At 32.3% G+C, this 20,194-nt stretch overlaps 1 protein-coding gene across 1 annotated transcript in view; it reads left to right on the forward strand.

Moving 5' to 3' along the window:
• The first annotated feature begins 10,118 nt into the window (after positions 1-10,118).
• LOC136856025 (neuroligin-4, X-linked-like) overlaps positions 10,119-20,194 on the forward strand; it is a 75,615-nt gene continuing 65,539 nt past the window's right edge. Inside the window, exon 1 of the mRNA XM_067133577.1 lies at positions 10,119-10,758. Within this exon, the coding sequence (XP_066989678.1) occupies positions 10,305-10,758 (454 nt within the window). The 5' untranslated portion in view covers positions 10,119-10,304. The remainder of the gene's footprint in view (positions 10,759-20,194) is intronic.

Raw genomic sequence — 20,194 nt, forward strand, 5'->3', positions numbered from 1 at the left:
TGACTGCTAATTTTTTTTTCATTTTAATTAATCTTTATTTGATACCTATGAGAAAACAGTTTTCAGTCAATTTAGTCATGATAAAAAAAGGGGAGAGAGAGAGAGAGAGAGAGAGAGAGAGAGAGAGAGAGAAGAGAGAGAGAGAATTACGTCTTTCAGCAAACAATTCCTTGGATTTTTTGCCTATGCCTCTTTTAATGAAAGTATATTTATCTCAACAAAGGCCAATTTAATCTCTCTCTCTCTCTCTCTCTCTCTCTCTCTCTCTCTCTCTCTCTCTCTCTCTCATGAACACTCGCCTACAGACACACACACACACACACACACACAAACACCAATAACCGAACCTCCACAGGGATCCATTCAATATAATAGCAGCCTGTTACCTTCCTCTCTCTCTCTCTCTCTCTCTCTCTCTCTCTCTCTCTCTCTCTCTCTCTCTCTCTCTCTCTCTCTCTCTCTCTACGTATTTGTTTAAATCCATGAATAACATCCAACTCAATAAAGCCGCGGCGTAAAGTAATATAGGCCATTCGTTTATCAAGTCCTTCCCAAAACTGGTGGTCCAAATTCCGTGGAATAGATATTGTTTCTTTTTGGAGTTAGTGAATTGTGACTTTTAGTCTATTACTTTCAGAGAGAGAGAGAGAGAGAGAGAGAGAGAGAGAGAGAGAGAGAGAGAGAGAGAGAGAGAGAGAGAGAATATCTGAATAATGTTGCAGGCTGGTGGAATTAAATTGTCTCGTGGAAGTCACCCAATTATTTTCATCTCAATATAACTATCTTTACTTTCAATGATCTCTCTCTCTCTCTCTCTCTCTCTCTCTCTCTCTCTCTCTCTCTCTCTCTCTCTCTCTCTCTCTCACTACTTATGTAAATGTACATGAAGGAAACGAGCCTATGACATAACTTTCCTCTCCTGAAATCAACCTTTGTTCCTTTATAGTGAAACAACATTACTAACATAAGTAAGTTTGTAGAGAGAGAGAGAAGAGAGAGAGAGAGAGAGAGAGAGAGAGAGAGAGAGAGAGAGAGAACTGAATAACTGTTACAAAACAAAAACACTTTATCAACATTATACCAAAGAATCAATTCACAAACAAAATCCTAAAATCTGAAAAAATAGTAATATATTATATCAAAATTATACCAAAGAATCATTCACAAAAAATCCTTAAATAAGAAATACATTAAAAAACTAATAAAACTTATCAAAAATATATCAAAATCATTTATTACAAAGAAAATCCCCAAAATATAAAAAACATCAGTCAAATTATAAACTAACCAAAACACTGTTTCCAAATTATCCCAAAGAATGAATAAAAAAATCCCCCCCACAAAAAAAAATTGAAAAACCAAAACACTTTTTCAAAATTATCCCAAAGAATCAATAAAAAAATCTCAGAGTAAAAAAAACATTGAAAAACCAAATTACTTTTTCAAAATGATCCCAAAGAATCAATAAAAAAAATCTCCCCAAACAACATTGAAAAACCAAAACACCTTTTCAAAATTACCACAAAGAATCAACAAAAAAATTCCCAAAATAATAAAAAAAAACATTGAAAACCCAAAAAACTTTTTCAAAATCATCCCAAACAATCAATTATTACAAACAAAATTCTCTCCCCAAAAAAAAAAATCTCCAAAAATGAGAAAAAAAACTCCCTTGTCAGTGCAACCCCCGCCCAAACCAGAGGGCATCTTGGATACAGTTCACTCAGATGTAAAATTGGATTAAATTGGATTACTGTACATCGATGGAAGTAAGTGAAAAAGTTTTTTTCGGACAACCGTCTGTGGCCCGGGGGGCGGTTTTCTTGTTTATTCTGTCTTCCTTCGGCAGGAAAAATGAGATTCTTGGCCGAGAGATTCGGTCAGTTTCGTCTTGTTGTCATAAGTTTGTGGACGATGGAAAGGGCTGGTAATGAGCTAATAATATACAGGAATGTTTTCAGTGCTATACTCTCCTGTAACTGCTTTTATCTATTTATTTATTTATTTAGTTATTGATTGGTTGATTGATTGATTTATTTATTTATTTTTATAAATTTGCTAATATTAAAAGGTAATTTTTTACATTAAATATGAAAGCTGTTGTTAGGCAGTTCATGACAGTGAAAATAAAATAAAATATTAAATAAAAAATATAAAAATATTATTCTATAAAATGAAACAAGGTACGAGTTTCATTTTATAGTAAAGTCTGAGTTTGATTATTTTCTTAAATTTGTAGGCATTCCTTTGATCTGATAATGATGAAATAATTTTATTCAGAATTCTTTCAGACAGAATGCATTACAAACTGCCCCCCACAAAATACTAGGACACTGACTGAAAGTTTTATACGTGAATTAATAATTATTTCCCACTTTCCACCTTCACCATTACACGCAAAACAATACCAACTAAACGGGAAGAAATAAATATTAGCAAAAGTCTTGGAAATGCTCCAGAGAAACTGTCAGATAAATAGACAGAAATGAAATGAGTTACTCAATAAAACTGCCATGCATCATTAGACAGGGAACTCAATATGCAGCATCTGGGGACACCTGTCAAACACACCTGTTAAATCGCTTGCTACTTCATTAGAAGCATTAATTGCGTTTCAGTCACCACCTGATGAAGGAAAGTGTTTTTTTTTTCTCCAGGTATTGCTTCGTCAGGATGTTATTGCAGTTTTATGGATATTCGTGTATCTGATTTTATTTAAACATGAGATTTTTATTCATTATGTAGATTCTTTTAAGATTTTTCTTTTCAAATGTTCTATTTTTAGTTTTCTGTGAAAGAAAACTATTGTGCCGGCTTTGTCTGTCCGTCCGCACTTTATTCTGTCCGCACTTTTTTCTGTCCGCACTTTTTTTTCTATCCGCCTCAGATCTTGAAAACTACAGAGGCTAGAGGGCTGCAAAATGGAATGTTGATCATCCACCCTCCAATCATAAAACTTACGAAATTGCAGCTCTCTAGCCTCAGTAGTTTTTATTTTATTTAAGGTTAAAGTTAGCCATAATCGTGCGTCTGGCAACGATATAAGATTTGACACAAATGATAAGATATTCGTTTATAAATTTGACACAAATTCTGAAATATTCGTTTACAAATTTGACACAAATTATGGAATATTCGTCTATAAATCTGACACAAATCATGAAATATTCGTTCACAAATTTGACACAAATTATAGAATATTCGTCTGTAAATTTGACACAAATCATGAAATATTCGTCTGTAAATTTGACACAAATCATGAAATATTCGTTCACAAATTTGACACAAATTATGGAATATTCGTCTATAAATTTGACACAAATTATAGAATATTCTTTTACACATCTGACACAAATTGTGGAATATTCGTGTATAAATTTGACACACATAATACAATATTCGTCTACAAATTTGACACAAATCATGAAATATTCGTTTACACATCTGACACAAATTATGGATCATGTAATCAAAGTTGACACAAATCATGGACTACTTATTTATAAATTTGACTCATATAAACTACCAAACCATTCCATCACTTATGACTCACAAAAACATCCATATTCTATCAGTGTATCTTTTCTGAACAACCTCCACCAAACTACCCAAACTCTACAACTGTTGTAGGGAGAGTTTTTAAACCTCTGTGAAATTGGAGGAGCTTTTGGAAGTACCTCCAAACGGGGAACCAAACCTATTGACATGATATTGGATTGGGCAGCTCTCCATATGGGAATAAACTCAGTTTTTTTCATGGTTTATGCTTTGTTTCTCTAAGGGGTCAGTTGATTGGTATATGGATGACTGTGTTGTTTTTCTAGCTAAATTGGGAAATCATTTCAACATCAAGGTTATATATTACACTGTCTCAAAGTTATATATATATATATATATATATATATATATATATATATATATATATATATATATATATATATATATATTATAAACAAGCTTGATTTAGCAAACAGAATTACAGTGTACTTACCAAAGCAAAACGAAGCGTGATGATATATTGTTCTTCTGGAAATCTGAAATTGTGCTTTCATTCACAATCTATTTATCTGTTCAAATCCTTTCAAAAAAACACACACATTTTGTAAATCTCTTAATTAACAATTCTCAGGGACGAGTCTGGAAAACATATCCAGGTTAATCAGAAAATGCCTGATCACCCATCAGTTAGAAATTTAAACATTTGAGTGGTTTAAGAAAAAAACTTGAGTTTCTGAAATCGTACAAAGAAAAATCAACATAAAAATTATCTGACAATAAAAATTTATATTTAAACAGACTTATTAGCGTATGGATGTGTAAGAAACGTAAGATGTTTTTTTTCTGAAGTCACCTAAAAAAAACTAAACAATTTTAGGAATCACAGAATAGTGACTTTCATTACTGGAACCCAGACTCGTTCTCTTGACCCGTCAGGAAAGTTACGACATAGCGAAAAATGCTGAAAAATTTCGGCTCAGGGAAGTTTTTTTATTTTACCCAGTGGGGGGCGGGGGCTGGGGGAGGATACACACACCCACCCACAGAAAAACCCTGATTCCCAAAGTTTACCAGGAACCTTTTTTTTTTTTTGTAGTGACTTTGACTGACGGAACGGAAACTTATTTTGTTTCTGACTGGGTTGAATCAGACCCACAAATCTGGCGCAGTGGGGAATTTTAACACTCTCAGCCACTGTTAAAATACCCACTGTTGAAATACCCACTGTTAAAATACGTAGGATTTGTGTGTTAGTTTTTATTTAGGTACATTCATAATTTCATTTTATTCTTCAGTTAATAATATCAACACTATATTATCACTGCTATTATCATTTACAAAATGTTACTATTGATGTTAGGGAACACTTTGGCGTTTACTTAGATGGTGAATATATATATACATATATATATATATATATATATATATATATATATATATATATATATATATATATATATAATATATATATATATATATATATATATATATATATATATATATATATATATATATATATATATAATATTCCAAATACTACTATCCACTATTTAAATAAATATCAAATTATTCATTAATATCCAGAGTGGTAACATAGCTTTGGTAATATACCACAAGTCACTACCATTGTAATATTAAAGCAAGAATTACAAAAAAAAAAAATTATAAACGCGTCTAAAAAACACTAATAAACAAGACCTACGCATTTTAAAAGTAAAAATGTTAAAAAAGGGTATTTTAACAGTGGTTTTCTGCGTTAAAATTCACCACTTCTTCAGATTAGCGCTTCTGAACCGGCCCAGTCAGACCCGAAATACGATTTCGTCCAGCCAATCGAAGTCAGTCAAAAAATTCTCCTGGCAAACTGTGTTTTGTATCCCCGCCCCCCAGGGTTAAAAAAAGAAAGAAAAAAAAAAAAGAAAAACCTTCCCTGAACGATATTTTTCAGCCTTTTTCGCTTCTATGTTGTAACTCTCCCGACGGACAAAGTTGAACAGGAAACATTGGGTAGGACCCTGAGTTTCATTAATCGAAGTCACGGTTCTGTGACTCTTAAAAATGCTTATTTTTTAGTTGTCTGTAAAAGAAACCTATTGTGCCGGCTTTCTCTGTCCGTCCGCACTTTTTCTGTCCGCCCTCAGATCTTAAAAACTACTGAGGCTAGAGGGCTGCAAATTGGTATGTTGATCGTCCACCCTCCAATCTCCAAACATACCAAATTGCAGCCCTCTAGCCTCAGTAGTTTTTATTTTATTTAAGGTTAAACTTAGCCATAATCGTGCTTCTGGCAACGATATAAGATAGGCCGTGGTTAAAGTTTCATGGATCGCGGCTCATACAGCATTATACCGAGACCACTGAACGACAGATTTATTTTTAGTGGCCTTGATCATACGCTGTACAGAAAACTCGATTGTGCCGAATAAAATTCCACGCATTTTTTATACGTGTTTCAGATGATTCCAGAGAAAAAATTTTACATTCATGCACATTAATAAACTAATATGTCAGATTTTTATTGTCAGATATTTTCTACGGTTTTTTCTCTCTTTTCCTGTATGTTTCCAGTAATTCATAAAAAAAAATACTAAATTTTTTTCATTCTCAGTGATGGGTAATTAGGTTTTTTCTGAATAGCCTGGGAATGTTTTTCCAGACTCTTCAATGAGAACTGTAAAAAGATTTGTAAAATATGGTTTTTTTTCTTAAAGGACTTGAATAGAAATATAGGTTATGAATGCAATCATAATTTCTGATTGACTAAGGAACAAGACTTATTTGAATTAGCTTTGATAATTATTCTAGAATTGCATTTACATATTAATTACGTTCTTAATTTGAAACATACACACACATATATATATATATATATATATATATATATATATATATATATATATATATATATATATATATATATACATACATACATACATACATAGATAATCACGTGATGAAAAAAAAATTAGAGTAAACATAAAATTAAAAATACCCATCAAGAACACAAAGCACCAATTACCCAGCCTCTATAACCACAAAAGATTCCAAAACTCCCCAATAACTCCCAAATGACTTAATCAATGAAATTAGAAACTAAAAAAAAAAAAAAAACTAATATGTCTCTGAAAGGTAAGTCTGCAATATCGAACACCTGTCAACTACGCATATGAATTCACTTACCTGTTCATTAATCCCGCTAATTACGTTCCAGTTACCTGCTGACGGAGTTAATTTATGTTCCTTTTTGCTGATCAACTCGGATGGATTTTTGGAATTTCTGGATCTAAAGCCTTACTGTGGTTTGTTCAGTCAGTCAATATTAGGTGTCTGTTTATCTTATTTTAAAGAATTATATTAAATTGACTTATTTTATATTTTTATCTATTTATTTTAGGAATCTAAGACCTTTAAATGCTTCTTGAGTTTTATCGTCAATCAACATTAAAATGTTTGTTTTTAAAGAGTAATATAAAATGCACTTTCAGTTTTCTGTAAAAGAAAACTATTGTGCCGGCTTTGTCCGTCTGCACTTTTTCTGTCCAGCCTCAGATCTTAAAAACTACTGAGGCTAGAGGGCTGCAAATTGGTATGTTGATCATCCATCCTCCAATCATCAAACATACCAAATTGCAGCCCTCTAGCCTCAGTAGTTTTGATTTTATTTAAGGTTAAAGTTTAGCCATAATCGTGAGTCTGGCAACGATATAGGCAGGCAACCACCGTGCCGCGGTTAAAGTTTCATGGGCCGCGGTTCATACAGCATCATACCGAGACCGCCGAAAGATAGATCTATTTTCGGTGGCCTTGATTATATACGATGTACAGAAAACTCGATTGCGCCGAAGTTGAATTTTTTACTTGTTTTATACTTATATATATATATATATATATATATATATATATATATATATATATATATATATATATATATATATATATATATATATATATATATATATATATATATATATATATATATATATATATATATATATATATATAGAGAGAGAGAGAGAGAGAGAGAGAGAGAGAGAGAGAGAGAGAGGAAAGCGTACAGAACAAAATCAGGGCCACTGAAGCGTGGAATTGCAAGAGACTCCATTGTACAGCGTTCATTTCCTGGGCAGGTTTATCGGCCCTTTCTGTCCAAAAAGTTACGAAATAGAGGCGAGAAAGAGTGGAATAAAAAAAAAAAAACAAACCTTCAATCGTAGTTTTTTTTCCTCTGGTGGCAAAGACACACACACCTGAAACCAACAAAAAAAAAAGGTAGGAAAAATTCTACGTCGAAAATTACATTTGGTCATTTTTCTCTGATTGTTTTTATTTTTTTTATTTAGTTTTTATTTTTTTTATTTTATGTAGTTTTTATTTTAGCTTTCATTGCTGTGAGGTTATGGCAGGTTTTTGAAAAGATTGGAAGAGAATCTCAGTAATGAGTGGAAGAAATGTCATTAAGAATTTTATTCGAATTGAAAGTTAACAAACAGATTGTAAGTATATATATATATATATATATATATATATATATATATATATATATATATATATATATATATATATATATATATATATATATATATAATAGAGTAAGAGGGACAGACATGTATATAGAAAAAACAATACAGAGAGAGAGAGAGAGAGAGAGAGAGAGAGAGAGAGAGAGAGAGAGAGAGAGAGAGAGAGAGCATCAACACTCGGAAACTACCCACCTCCAAAGGTCTGTCTTTGTCAAAAATGAGACTCGGAATATTGCCAGTTTTTCCAAGCTTGAAGAAGTGTAATTTTGAGAATGGAGATGGATGTGTTTATACAAGAACAAAAAAGGGGTGGAGGGAGAGAGAGAGAGAGAGAGAGAGAGAGAGAGAGAGAGAGAGAGAGAGAGAGAGAGAGAGAGAGAGAGAGAGAGAGAGAGAGGAATTTTCCGAGAATATTTCGCAAGAGATGAAGGATGAGGGAGGAACATTACTCAAAATATCGGATTAATAAAATCTGTTTAGAGATGAGTGGATAAAAAAGAAATTAGAGGAAGTGAAGATATTATTGTCCATAATGTAAAGAGAGAGAGGATTGATGGATAGGATGATTATTAAGTTAATTAAATGTAATTCTTTGTGGGATATTGTATAGTTAAATAATTATGTAATATGGTATATATGTATATATATATATATATATATATATATATATATATATATATATATATATATATATATATATATATATATATAGATAGATAGATAGATAGATAGATAGATAGATAGATAGATAGATAGATAGATATGAATTTAATGCCAAAAACGAAAGGAAATTGAATTACCATTTTTTTCATTTTCAATCAAATCTAACAATAAAATCCACATATTTAATCTTACAAAAATATCAAATGAAATATATACATCCATTAAAACCATTCATTCATAAAAAAATCAAAATAAAATTCTAAACATTTCTTCTGTTTAATTATGAATTAAAAATGAAGACTAAATATTCCCTATATATCAAAATTCCTGCCAAAATTCATCCCCCAGCCAACACCTCGAGACTCAGGGAAGACTTGTCTAGCCACCCAGCTTCCTGTTATATTGCTTCGAAGCCAGACGCCTCTCAGTTAGTCAGTGTTGCGTTGGCAGTGAGAGTAGCCGGACGTCGATTTCGTCTGCTCTCGAATCTCGAGGACGCGTGATGTTCGAATCGTATTGACAGTTTGTTGTCTTTCTGAAGTTTTATTTATTTTTTTGCGTGAAGATTCAAAGCATTTGTTTGTTTTGAAACTTGTGGAGAGATTACTTTAAACTTTTAATGGAAGAAACTTTTATTTTTTGTAGTGGTGTTATGGTATGAAAATTTTATTTTTAATGATTATGAGACGACCTGATATCAAAAAAATTTTTTTAATAGCTTAACTATATAAGCAGACTGTTTTTTAAAGGAAATATCTAATTATTAAATGAAAATATGAACCACTGAACATGAACACCAATAGATGACTAAAACATTTAATTTTCATATTTCGTGAAGCTTCATGGAAAAGTTTTGTTGAACTGTGAAAAATAATGAAGAATTAAGAACTTATTCATATTTGAAGAGTTTTAATGATAGTGACATATATGAATAAATGTGAATATTTAAGTCCTGGAAAACTCTAAATATCTAATCAAATGTCCTTATTTAAATAGTAAGTATATTAGATTTCAGTAATTAGTAATAATGCAGAATAAAGTATTTCATACACAGTACCATATCATTTTAATTATATAGCATTGTTAAGAAATATAAGTATTGCTTTATATGACGCATAATAATAATGTATTTTTAATATACTATTTGTTAGGGGGTGAACTTAACTTCATATATTTATCTGCAATGTATTTTTTTTTATATTTTCTTGATTTTGAATTACTTTAATGCAATCTAATTTATATTGAACATTATTTACCACATAGGGTTTTGAATCTTTATGATTTTAAGAACCGTCTTTTAAAATATGATATATTAAGAAGTTTTGAAATATTATATATAACCGAGTTTTAAAATCAGGCGACTATAAAATCAGGGATTTCTTTATTATGATTGTTGGTTTAAGTGACCAGCTTTTAATAGTTTGCCTACTCATGCAGATAATAAACATAAGTGAATTTTGCATTTAACAATGGATAACATGATAACTGTTATAAAAGAAGTTTATGAATACCTTCAATAATTGACCTGACAGTTATTAAAGAGGAAATTATTGATACAAAAAGACATATATAAAAAAAAAAGTCTTTGGTCAGAGGACCCCCCTTGTGAAATTGAAACCAGCCATGAAGCTCTTGAACGGCTACAGAGGTCGACAAAGAAACGCTCGCTTATTTTTCGCCGTCGTGATCTTTTACGCCCTGACTGACCTGACCAGTTGCGAAGGGCCCCTCAAAACCCCGGCCATATCCACGAAATACGGGCAGCTCCGCGGCTTCTACAGAGAGGTGACCGAGAATAAATTACAGGTAGCCACTTACCTGGGCATTCCATACGCCACGCCACCCATAGGAGCCAACAGGTTCAGCCCGACGAGGGCCCTCTCCCAGTGGGTGGGAGTCCACGAGGCCACCCACTTCGGGCCCTCGTGTCCTCAGAGGTTTCCCGACCTGTCGAATGAGACGGAGGCCCTTACGAGGATGTCTAAAGACAGATACGACCGTCTGAGGAAGTACCAGCCTGCTCTCAGGAGGCAGAGTGAAGATTGTCTCTATCTGAATATTTACGTCCCTCCTAAAGGTATGATTATTCATTTATCTATTTATTTAATTTTTAAGGTTCTTTCGTGACGTTTCATCATCTAATTTGGGTTACCAGTTCTCTGGCCTTCAGGGTAGAGTCCTGCCTCGCCCGACAAGCAACCCCTTCTTACATTTATCCTGCAGAAATCAATTCCCCTTTTTTCTCTTTGAAATATTTTTCATTTTTATTTATTTATTTTTTAGAATTCTTTCGTGGCGTTTCACCATCTAATTTGGGTCACCAATTCTCTGACCTCCAGGTTAGGTCCTGCCTCTCCCGACAACCAACCCCTTCTCACACTTACCGTGAAGATGTCAGTACTACTTTTTTCTTTTTAATATATTTTTCTTTTTTTAATTAATCAATTTTTTTTAAATACTTTCGTGACATTTCGACATTAAAATTAGGTCACCAATCCTCAAACCTCCAGGGTAGAGTCCTGCCTCTCCCGACAAGCAACCCATTTTCACACTTATTCTGAAGATCCTGAAGAAATCAGTACTCTTCTTCTTTTAAAATATTTTTTCTCTTTATTTATTTATTTTAGAATTCTCTCGTGACATTTCACCATCAAATTTGGGTCACCAATTCTCCGACCTTGAGGTTAGAATCCTGCCTCTCCCGACAACCAACCCCTTCCCACACTTATCCCAAAGCAATCAATACTCCATTTTTCTCTTTTAATCATTTCCATTGACTGATAGACTAGTTGATTACATGCTTACTTTCTTAATCAGCTAACTTGTTAATTAACATTAATGACATATATTTATTTCATACTAACATCAACATCATTTATATGAATAATGAAAAATGAAGAAAAAATTAGCTGTTGTAATTTCACAATCATCATTTTATTTTTTAATTAACGTAGGATATTTTTTATTCATTACTTATTCATAAAATTGTAAGAAAGATTATTTACGCCTATTCACGTAATATTTATAAAAAATATAATTACTTTATCAGTACTTAAAATGGTGGTTATAAGTATTGGCGATCAAGATACGGGGAAATATGTATCAGATATAAAGATATATATTTAAGCAAATTGAATTTAAAGTATTATATTTAATATTCTTTTTATTTTTACAAATTGCCAAGTTATATTATTCACAAAATCATCCAATTTTGATATTTCATAACCTCTCTGTTGAAATGGGCATTATTATTATTATTATTATTATTATTATTATTATTATTATTATTATTATTATTATTATTATTATTTAAACATAAATAATCATAGCCTTTTAAACACCAAAATATTTAATGTAATTCAATATTTAAAATGAAGGTTTCTTTTCAACACGAACTTAAAAAAAAGTACAGTTAAAATCGAGCATAATAACTTGCTGGGAATTTTATAGCCGACATTATAGCCAGCTGCGTGATATCAAAGTTCATAACTCGCTGTCTTCAAATTTATAACCAGTCTTCCTCTGTACTTATAACCGAACGGGAATTATAGCCGAAAAATGTTTGTAATCTTGTTACAGGAATTCTTTAGGGCCTGAAATTCAATTACTTTTAGATCTGGCGTACAAAGAGTTATGTCGGAATTCTTTTAATTTTGTTAAAGGTTTTGAAATGATATTATTATTATTATTATTATTATTATTATTATTATTATTATTATTATTATTATTATTATTCTGCATTTGGAGTTTAGGAACTGTTGATTTATTTATTTTATATTTAATTTTCCAGGATATCTTCTTCTTCTTCTTCTTCTTCTTCTTCTTCTTCTTCTTCTTCTTCTTCTTCTTCTTCTTCTTCTTCTTCTTCTTCTTCTTATAATTATTATTATTATTATTATTATACAAAACCATTCATAGGGCTCTGAATAAACTGGAATCTTTAATAATAATAATAATAATAATAATAATAATAATTCGTTAAGAAACAGTTCTATATCTATACCTACATATCTATATCCATCCCCACACTTCACCCAAGACGAGACGTGACGAAGTACTCGCCAAATGCCATCGCATGATCGAATAACATCTCCCTGTTGTTGAATATCCCCTCGCGGATTCAAAATCCCCTGAAGAGCAAACGTTGGGGAAAAAACTATTCCTCTTGAGTAAACAGAATCCTATCTGTGTCATTTCTCCTCTCTCTCTCTCTCTCTCTCTCTCTCTCTGGATGTCGTTGTAGAGATAAAGATTCCTCTGTTGTAGTGTTTGGGGTAAAAATATTAAAGAATCAGATTCTTATGTTGATAGTGTTTACATCCAACGATTCTTTATTGATTCTTTTTGTGGGGGTTTAATGATAGCTTTGATTGTTTGTGGTTATAAATTCTTTAGGATTTATTTACAAATGTGTCAGTCACTTGTTGGTTTATGTTTTACATTTTTTATAGATAATCGTATTTATTTTTATAAATTGATATACCTTTTTCATTAAGCTAATATACTACAAAAAAAAATTAATATTAATCTCTGGACGATTTTATATTTTATTTTAGTCTTTTCTTTTGAATTTAAACAGAATTTACCTGCTTGAAAAATTAGTAATATCAGTCATTTTTATATAAACTAAACTAATTTTTTTTTAAATTCTTGTTTGATTTTTTTAATCTGTAGATTATTAGTTTTTTTATCCCTTTTCTAACATATTTTAATTCAAAAGTATAGCCTCAAATTAAATTTTATATTATATTCGTTCTATCATAATTATGAAGTAGCAATGTCATGCCAAATTAATTATAGCCAATTATATATATATATATATATATATATATATATATATATATATATATATATATATATATATATATATATATATATATGTGTGTGTGTGTGTGTGTGTGTGTGTGTGTGTGTGTGTGTGTGTGTATATAAGAAAGTCTGTGTGTTTTAACTAACATTATAAACCAACAGATGTCTATACGAACAACTGCATGGAATAAAACCCCTTAAATATACACAGACACAGGTTATAAGTACGAATACTCGCCTCCATTGCCCACGCAAAGCAATCAGACAGTCTCCTTCCTTCTTCCTAAGTGGTTCTTCACTCACCCTTCACTCTCCCTTTCACCTGCTCTTCAAATGACCTTCACTCTCTACACCCTCTAGAGCAAATGACATTTAAGGTTTCGCAAAAGAGGCGCCACTCCTGTGGGGAGAGAAGAGAGAGAGAGAGAGAGAGAGAGAGAGAGAGAGAGAGAGAGAGAGAGAGAGAGAAGAGTGTTTAACTTTTCTGGTTGATATTAAGGATCTGGGGTTTATCCCTTCTTATAGAGAGAGAGAGAGAGAGAGAGAGAGAGAGAAGCATTTAACTTTCCTAGATAATATAAAGGTTTTGGGCTTTATCCTTTCTCACGGCAGAGAGAGAGAGAGAGAGAGAGAGAGAGAGAGAGAGAGAGAGAGAGAGAGAGAGAGAGAGAGAGAGAGTTTACTTTTCTGTATAATGTTAAGGATATAGTGTTTATCCATTTTCAGAGAGAGAGAGAGAGAGAGAGAGAGAGAGAGAGAGAGAGAGAGAGAGAGAGAGAAGCATTTAACTTTCCTAAGATAATTGTAAGGCTCAGGGCTTTATCCCTTCTCACGGCAGAGAGAGAGAGAGAGAGAGAGAGAGAGAGAGAGAGAGAGAGAGAGAGATCAGGATGTTATCCCATTAAATACAGTGTCTGCCTCGACTAATCCCTGGGCATTATTCTTGATTCCGTACTAGTTATTAATTTTCAGTTTATGATGGTTTCCAGACTTTATGAACAGGAAGTTGAATTGCCGTTCGAGATGGAGATTAGCAGGATATATATTGTTATTGCTTTTGTGTCCGTGGGCGTGCTTGAATGTATGTGTGTATGTATATATATGTATATATATACATATATATATATATATATATATATATATATATATATATATATATATATATATATATATATATATATATATATATATATATATATATATATATATATATATATATATATATATATTTGTTTATTTATACATAATCTACTTCAGTTTGCAATACCACACAAAATCCTTCAGTAATATCTATCAGTATTTTGCAATTACAAAAAAACTAAATAATATACAATAATATCACTGTTTCCTACATTAAATAAATTAAAATTTATTCAAAAGCAAGTGGGGACACCCCACTTACTTTCCACCCACCTAACCTCTCTTTCCACACTTTCCCCTTCCATGTCACCCTCCTAAAACCTGTTAAACCTAATCTGGTCGTTTGTCAAAACCAGTTAAAACCGGAATGACGACAATTACAGAAAATAACAGATGTTTACAATATTTAGTATTTTAATTGCATCGCCAATGTGTAATTGGCCCGGGCTTGTAATGAATTTAAAACGTCCACAAAGGGTTTGTTTGGGATGGGGTACACTCACAGACACACACACACTGGTAATTCCATGTGTGCAGTGACACTCAGGTTCCCACTTCTTTTATGACTTGTATGGCCTGGTGGGCAGCGCCCTTGCCTTTCAGTTGAAAGACCTGGGTTCGATCCTGATGTGAGTCAGAAATTTATTTCTGTTCCACGTGTGATTGTGTGTTGGTTATTTTTAACACACTCATGCATATATATAAATACATATATATATATATATATATATATATATATATATGTATAATATATATATATACACATAAATATTAAAATTAAACTCCACCAATAGCTCACATTCATCAATGTCCCTATTAGCTTCAAATGGTATCTCTACTTCACTCCCTGCTACTCCTTTCACTCCAAGGCTTAGATGACGTAACACTCCCTATTTAGGTAGTACAAGTGATCAGCCACACTCCCCAGAGTGGCCATTAGACCAGAGAAATTAATTATTCTGTTCTCTGGGAGATTATTCTGACACATAGTAATATCCTTCCCTGCTCTTGTGAACAGTTGTATCGTAGGATTAGATCTTGTAGGATTGAATTATTATTCATTATTTGATTTAGAAATTGCTATTTATTTTTTTAATAAGTCTTAATGCTTTTTAGTACATTTTGATCTATTTATTAATTTATTTTTTATCTTTTTTCTGTATTCCTCCTTACTTTTCCTAATGAACACAATATTCATTTGGAACAATTGAATTTTTTAAGTGGATTTTTTTCCCATATGAATAGGTTTCATCTACTAAATAATAATAATAATAATAATAATAATAATGAAGAAAACGTATTAATAATAATAATAATAACAACAAAATATTTAAGATATTTAAGATAATAATAATACTATTAATAATATTAATGAAATTTTTGGTTCATTGGGAACAATTGTTATTTTTTTAAATGGATTTTTTTTTGGAGTGATTGTTTTGTGTAATGTTTGTTGAAAGAAAATAAATAAATATTTACATATTTAAGATAAGTCGTGATACTCTTCCGTATATTAATGTTTGTAGAGTATGCATACATACATATATACATACATAAATACATATCTATATGCATCATAGCCTCTCTCTCTCTCTCTCTCTCATTTACATATTTTTCCCATATGTGAACTTACTTACGTCAGTCCTATTGCCCTAACGGTAAAATTATCCTCCTCTCTCCTCTCTCTCTCTCTCTCTCTCTCTTAAAACCTACTTCCTCCTCTCACATAAACATTGCTGCTTTTGTTATGCAAAACACCTCCCCATCAACCCTTGAATAAAAAAGTAAACAACACATAGGAAGCACCTTCTTAGAAGGCATACAAATGTCCATTGAATTACTGCTGAATGTCTGGGAGAGTTTTTTTCATAAGCTTTTGTGAACTTTTCCCAGGGTCACGGAAATTCTCTTATTTCAGCACGGTGCCAGGGCTGAGGAAAACATGGTGTGGTACTTTGTAGAATGCTTGTTTTTTTTTTTATAGACAGAGGCAGATAGACACACACACATACACGCAGGATAAATATATGTGTAATTGAAGTGTTTCTCTCTCTCTCTCTCCTATTCAACTTCCTCGATGCCCTAAGTATTGCATCACAGATACCTCACTCTATCTTAACCTCATCTCCCCAGTTCAGGATGTAATTTCAACAAATGTGCATCGTGAGGCCATCTATTGGCCATAAACTGAATTACAACTAACTGGTGTAGTATTTTGGGAGAGTTCTGTACTATTTAAATGTTGTAATAACATCAAAATCTCACCTGAAATACATATCACCCCTAACAATATATCATATTATTGACTTAGAATCAGATTGCAGTTTCTAAATCAAAATCGCCATTTTAAAATTGAACAAACACTCCTTCCCCATTCCTCAAAATGGAATAGCCCCACCCAGACGGAAATAGAGCATTCTCACGCCATCTGTTGGGATGTAAAAGAAACATTTCCAACCAGCCTCTTATACTTAGTGTTTCCTTAGCCTGACCAGTCGATGGTTCTAAGTTGGCTTTACTGCCCCAGGGTCTTAGCTAAAGGTTTCCATAGCCTAAGCTATTGGATGCGTACTTTCCCAGAGAGATAGGAAGGCCATTTCAGAATCGAGAAACTATTACGGTTCGTCCTATTTCTGGGGCTTCTCTGTATGTAAATTGAACAGGAATTTGTTGTTAGAACGTGGAAGCCACGAATAATTTTATTTTTGTGTTTTTTTATATATAGAAACTAAGAATTTTTGGGAGTTAGGTGACTTAAATATTATTTTTTGACACGTGACATTCCTTCATTCATTCACTAGATGCTCTCTCTCTCTCTCTCTCTCTCTCTCTCTCTCTCTCTCTCTCTCTATATATATATATATATATATATATATATATATATATATATATATATATATATATATATATATATAAATATTTCATCACTATGTTTTGTCATCAAGTTCGATAAGAATATTGTCTTCTAATATTCTTTATTTCAAAATGATTCCAACTGGATGCAATTATTTCTTTACATTTCGTAAGAACAATATTCCCAAAAGCTTTCGTTCACTTACTTATCTTTTTTTCTATTATACCTCCCTCGTAATTACATATTTTCAATTCTCATTTACTGTGAATTGTGAGACCATAAACTAAGTATGGGTGGAAATTGTCAAAACTCTCTTGTATGACAATAAATTGAATATCATACATGTATGGGTGACATCAGTCGAGGGTCTCTCTCTCTCTCTCTCTCTCTCTCTCTCTCTCTCTCTCTCTCTCTCTCTCTCTCTCTCTCTCATGATAAATGGACGCATTAATCACCTCGTTTGTATTTCCTTCGTTAAGCCGCGTTTTGACATTCATCCTCGTTAATTGGGATTAATATAGATCAAATATGACGAGTTTGACGCAATTTCATTAATATTCTGAGCGTTTGTTTTATTTCTTCATGTATTAATAAGTGCATATATTATCATATTGCTAGAAAAATGTTAATTTCTGCTGAGCTGAGATGCAAAGGAACCAGTTTTGACCTGAAAAAGAAGTGGATAACGAACAAAGTCATGTTGGAGAAGAATAAAGATAAATATAAAAGCAAAGATTAGATTAGAAAGATTATAAATCACTGAACAAGAAGAAGATAGCAAAAGAAATCATCACAGACATTAATAAAGATAAATAAATAAACAAAGATTAGATTAGACCGTCCACGAATCATTAAACAGTTCGACTTTTTCCTTCCAATCGACATAACGAAAAAAATCCTAATTTCAATTCGCGTATTCCTTTATCCATAAACCGCCGAATACACCTCGTTCATGCAACTGGGATCTACAAAGGAACAGCCAAAATTCAACAGAGGGAATGTTTCATATAGGAGGGAGCCCGTAACTGCGTTCGAATGCTCTTTCCCGGCTGATACGAGCAGATAAAAATAGATAGATAGGAGGAACTCGTTCCGAAGACCGGAGAGGGTGGAGGCTTCGTATCTGGCGATGCAATTCTCTCAGCACTGCGTTCTTACACAATAAAGGAGAGGTTTATGTGTTGTGGAAGAGTGTTCTGTCTTTTCCATACACACACACATATATTATTATTATTATTATTATTATTATTATTATTATTATTATTATTATTGTTGTTGTTCAGAAGATGAACCCTATTCATATGGAATGAGCCCACCAAAGGGGCCACTGACTTGAAATTCAAGCTTCCAAAGAATGTTATGGTGTTCATTAGGAAGGAGAAAAAAGAAGTTAAGGGGAATACAGAAAGAGAAGGTCTCATATATATATATATATATATATATATATATATATATATATATATATATATATAAATTAAAAAAGTTTGGTAGGATGGTAGAGAGTTAATTAGACTCAGAGAAAATCTATCAGACTAGAAAAAATAAGCTGCTTATGGTAAGGTAATCAAATTAATTCACGCTATGAGTGTTATCTCAGCTTAGACCCTATCTTGCTATAAGTACCTAGACGTAAAGACTTCTCTCTCTCTCTCTCTCTCTCTCTCTCTCTCTCTCTCTCTCTCTCTCTCTCTCTCTCTCTGAAAAGTTACTGTCCTGCCCTACCTTTGTAATGTTATAGAAGTGGATGCTGAGTCCATCTATTGGCCACTGAGAGAAATATGTATCTTCCCTTTAAGAATACATATATATTATGCAGGGAGAAACCATTATCTTTGAGAGATGAAAACAGTAGACATAAGATACTTCACTCTTTATCTTAAAGAAATATTGCTTTCTTTTCTATAAAATACCTTCACAGACATCCAAAAAGTTTATATTTAGTAATTCAAGACCAATAACACCAACACTCTTTGCAAAAATGTCAGTTTGAGTTAAATTTATAACCCGACCTCCCACACGCGTTAAAATGGAATCACCCAGCCTGGATGTAAAAAAAAAAAAAGTGCAGTCTGACGCCATCTACTGGGTCTTCAAAGAACCATTCCCAAGCGCCTGTTGATAGGAGTTTCTTTGGGAAATAGGCTGAGGACCTTCAATTCAATCTGGTGCACCGAGGACTCGACTGCTTTCAATACTCTGAACTATGGACTGAATGTTTCGTCTTAGGGGTGAAACGACGTATATAAAACCAGAGATTTTGTACTTATTTGTCTTTGTTTATTGTTTTTTTTTTTTTTCTTGCCACTAAATTCAAAGATAGGTTTTAGGTCAAGGGTTCTTTGGTAAAATGATACAGGTTTCTTAACTTTCAGTCTTGACTGAACTTAACTTTAAATCAGAATCCGTATTGATAACTTTAGGTTATTCTCTCTCTCTCTCTCTCTCTCTCTCTCTCTCTCTCTCTCTCTCTCTCTCTCTCTTCTCTCTCTCTCTCTCTCTCTCTTACACTAATATGGATTTGCATTTCGTTTTCGTATATACAAATAGGTTTTTATAGGTTCTTGTTTAATGGGAGGTCCCTTTAGATTCTAGATTAACTCCCTGAATTATCTATAGAATACGTTCAATCTTATATAAAATTAGGTCCTTGGTTAATGGGAGGTCCCTTTAGATTCTAGATTAACTCCCTGAATTATCTAGAAAATATATA

This window comes from Macrobrachium rosenbergii, chromosome 34, assembly GCF_040412425.1.
Source record: "Macrobrachium rosenbergii isolate ZJJX-2024 chromosome 34, ASM4041242v1, whole genome shotgun sequence".
NCBI lineage: Eukaryota > Metazoa > Arthropoda > Malacostraca > Decapoda > Palaemonidae > Macrobrachium > Macrobrachium rosenbergii.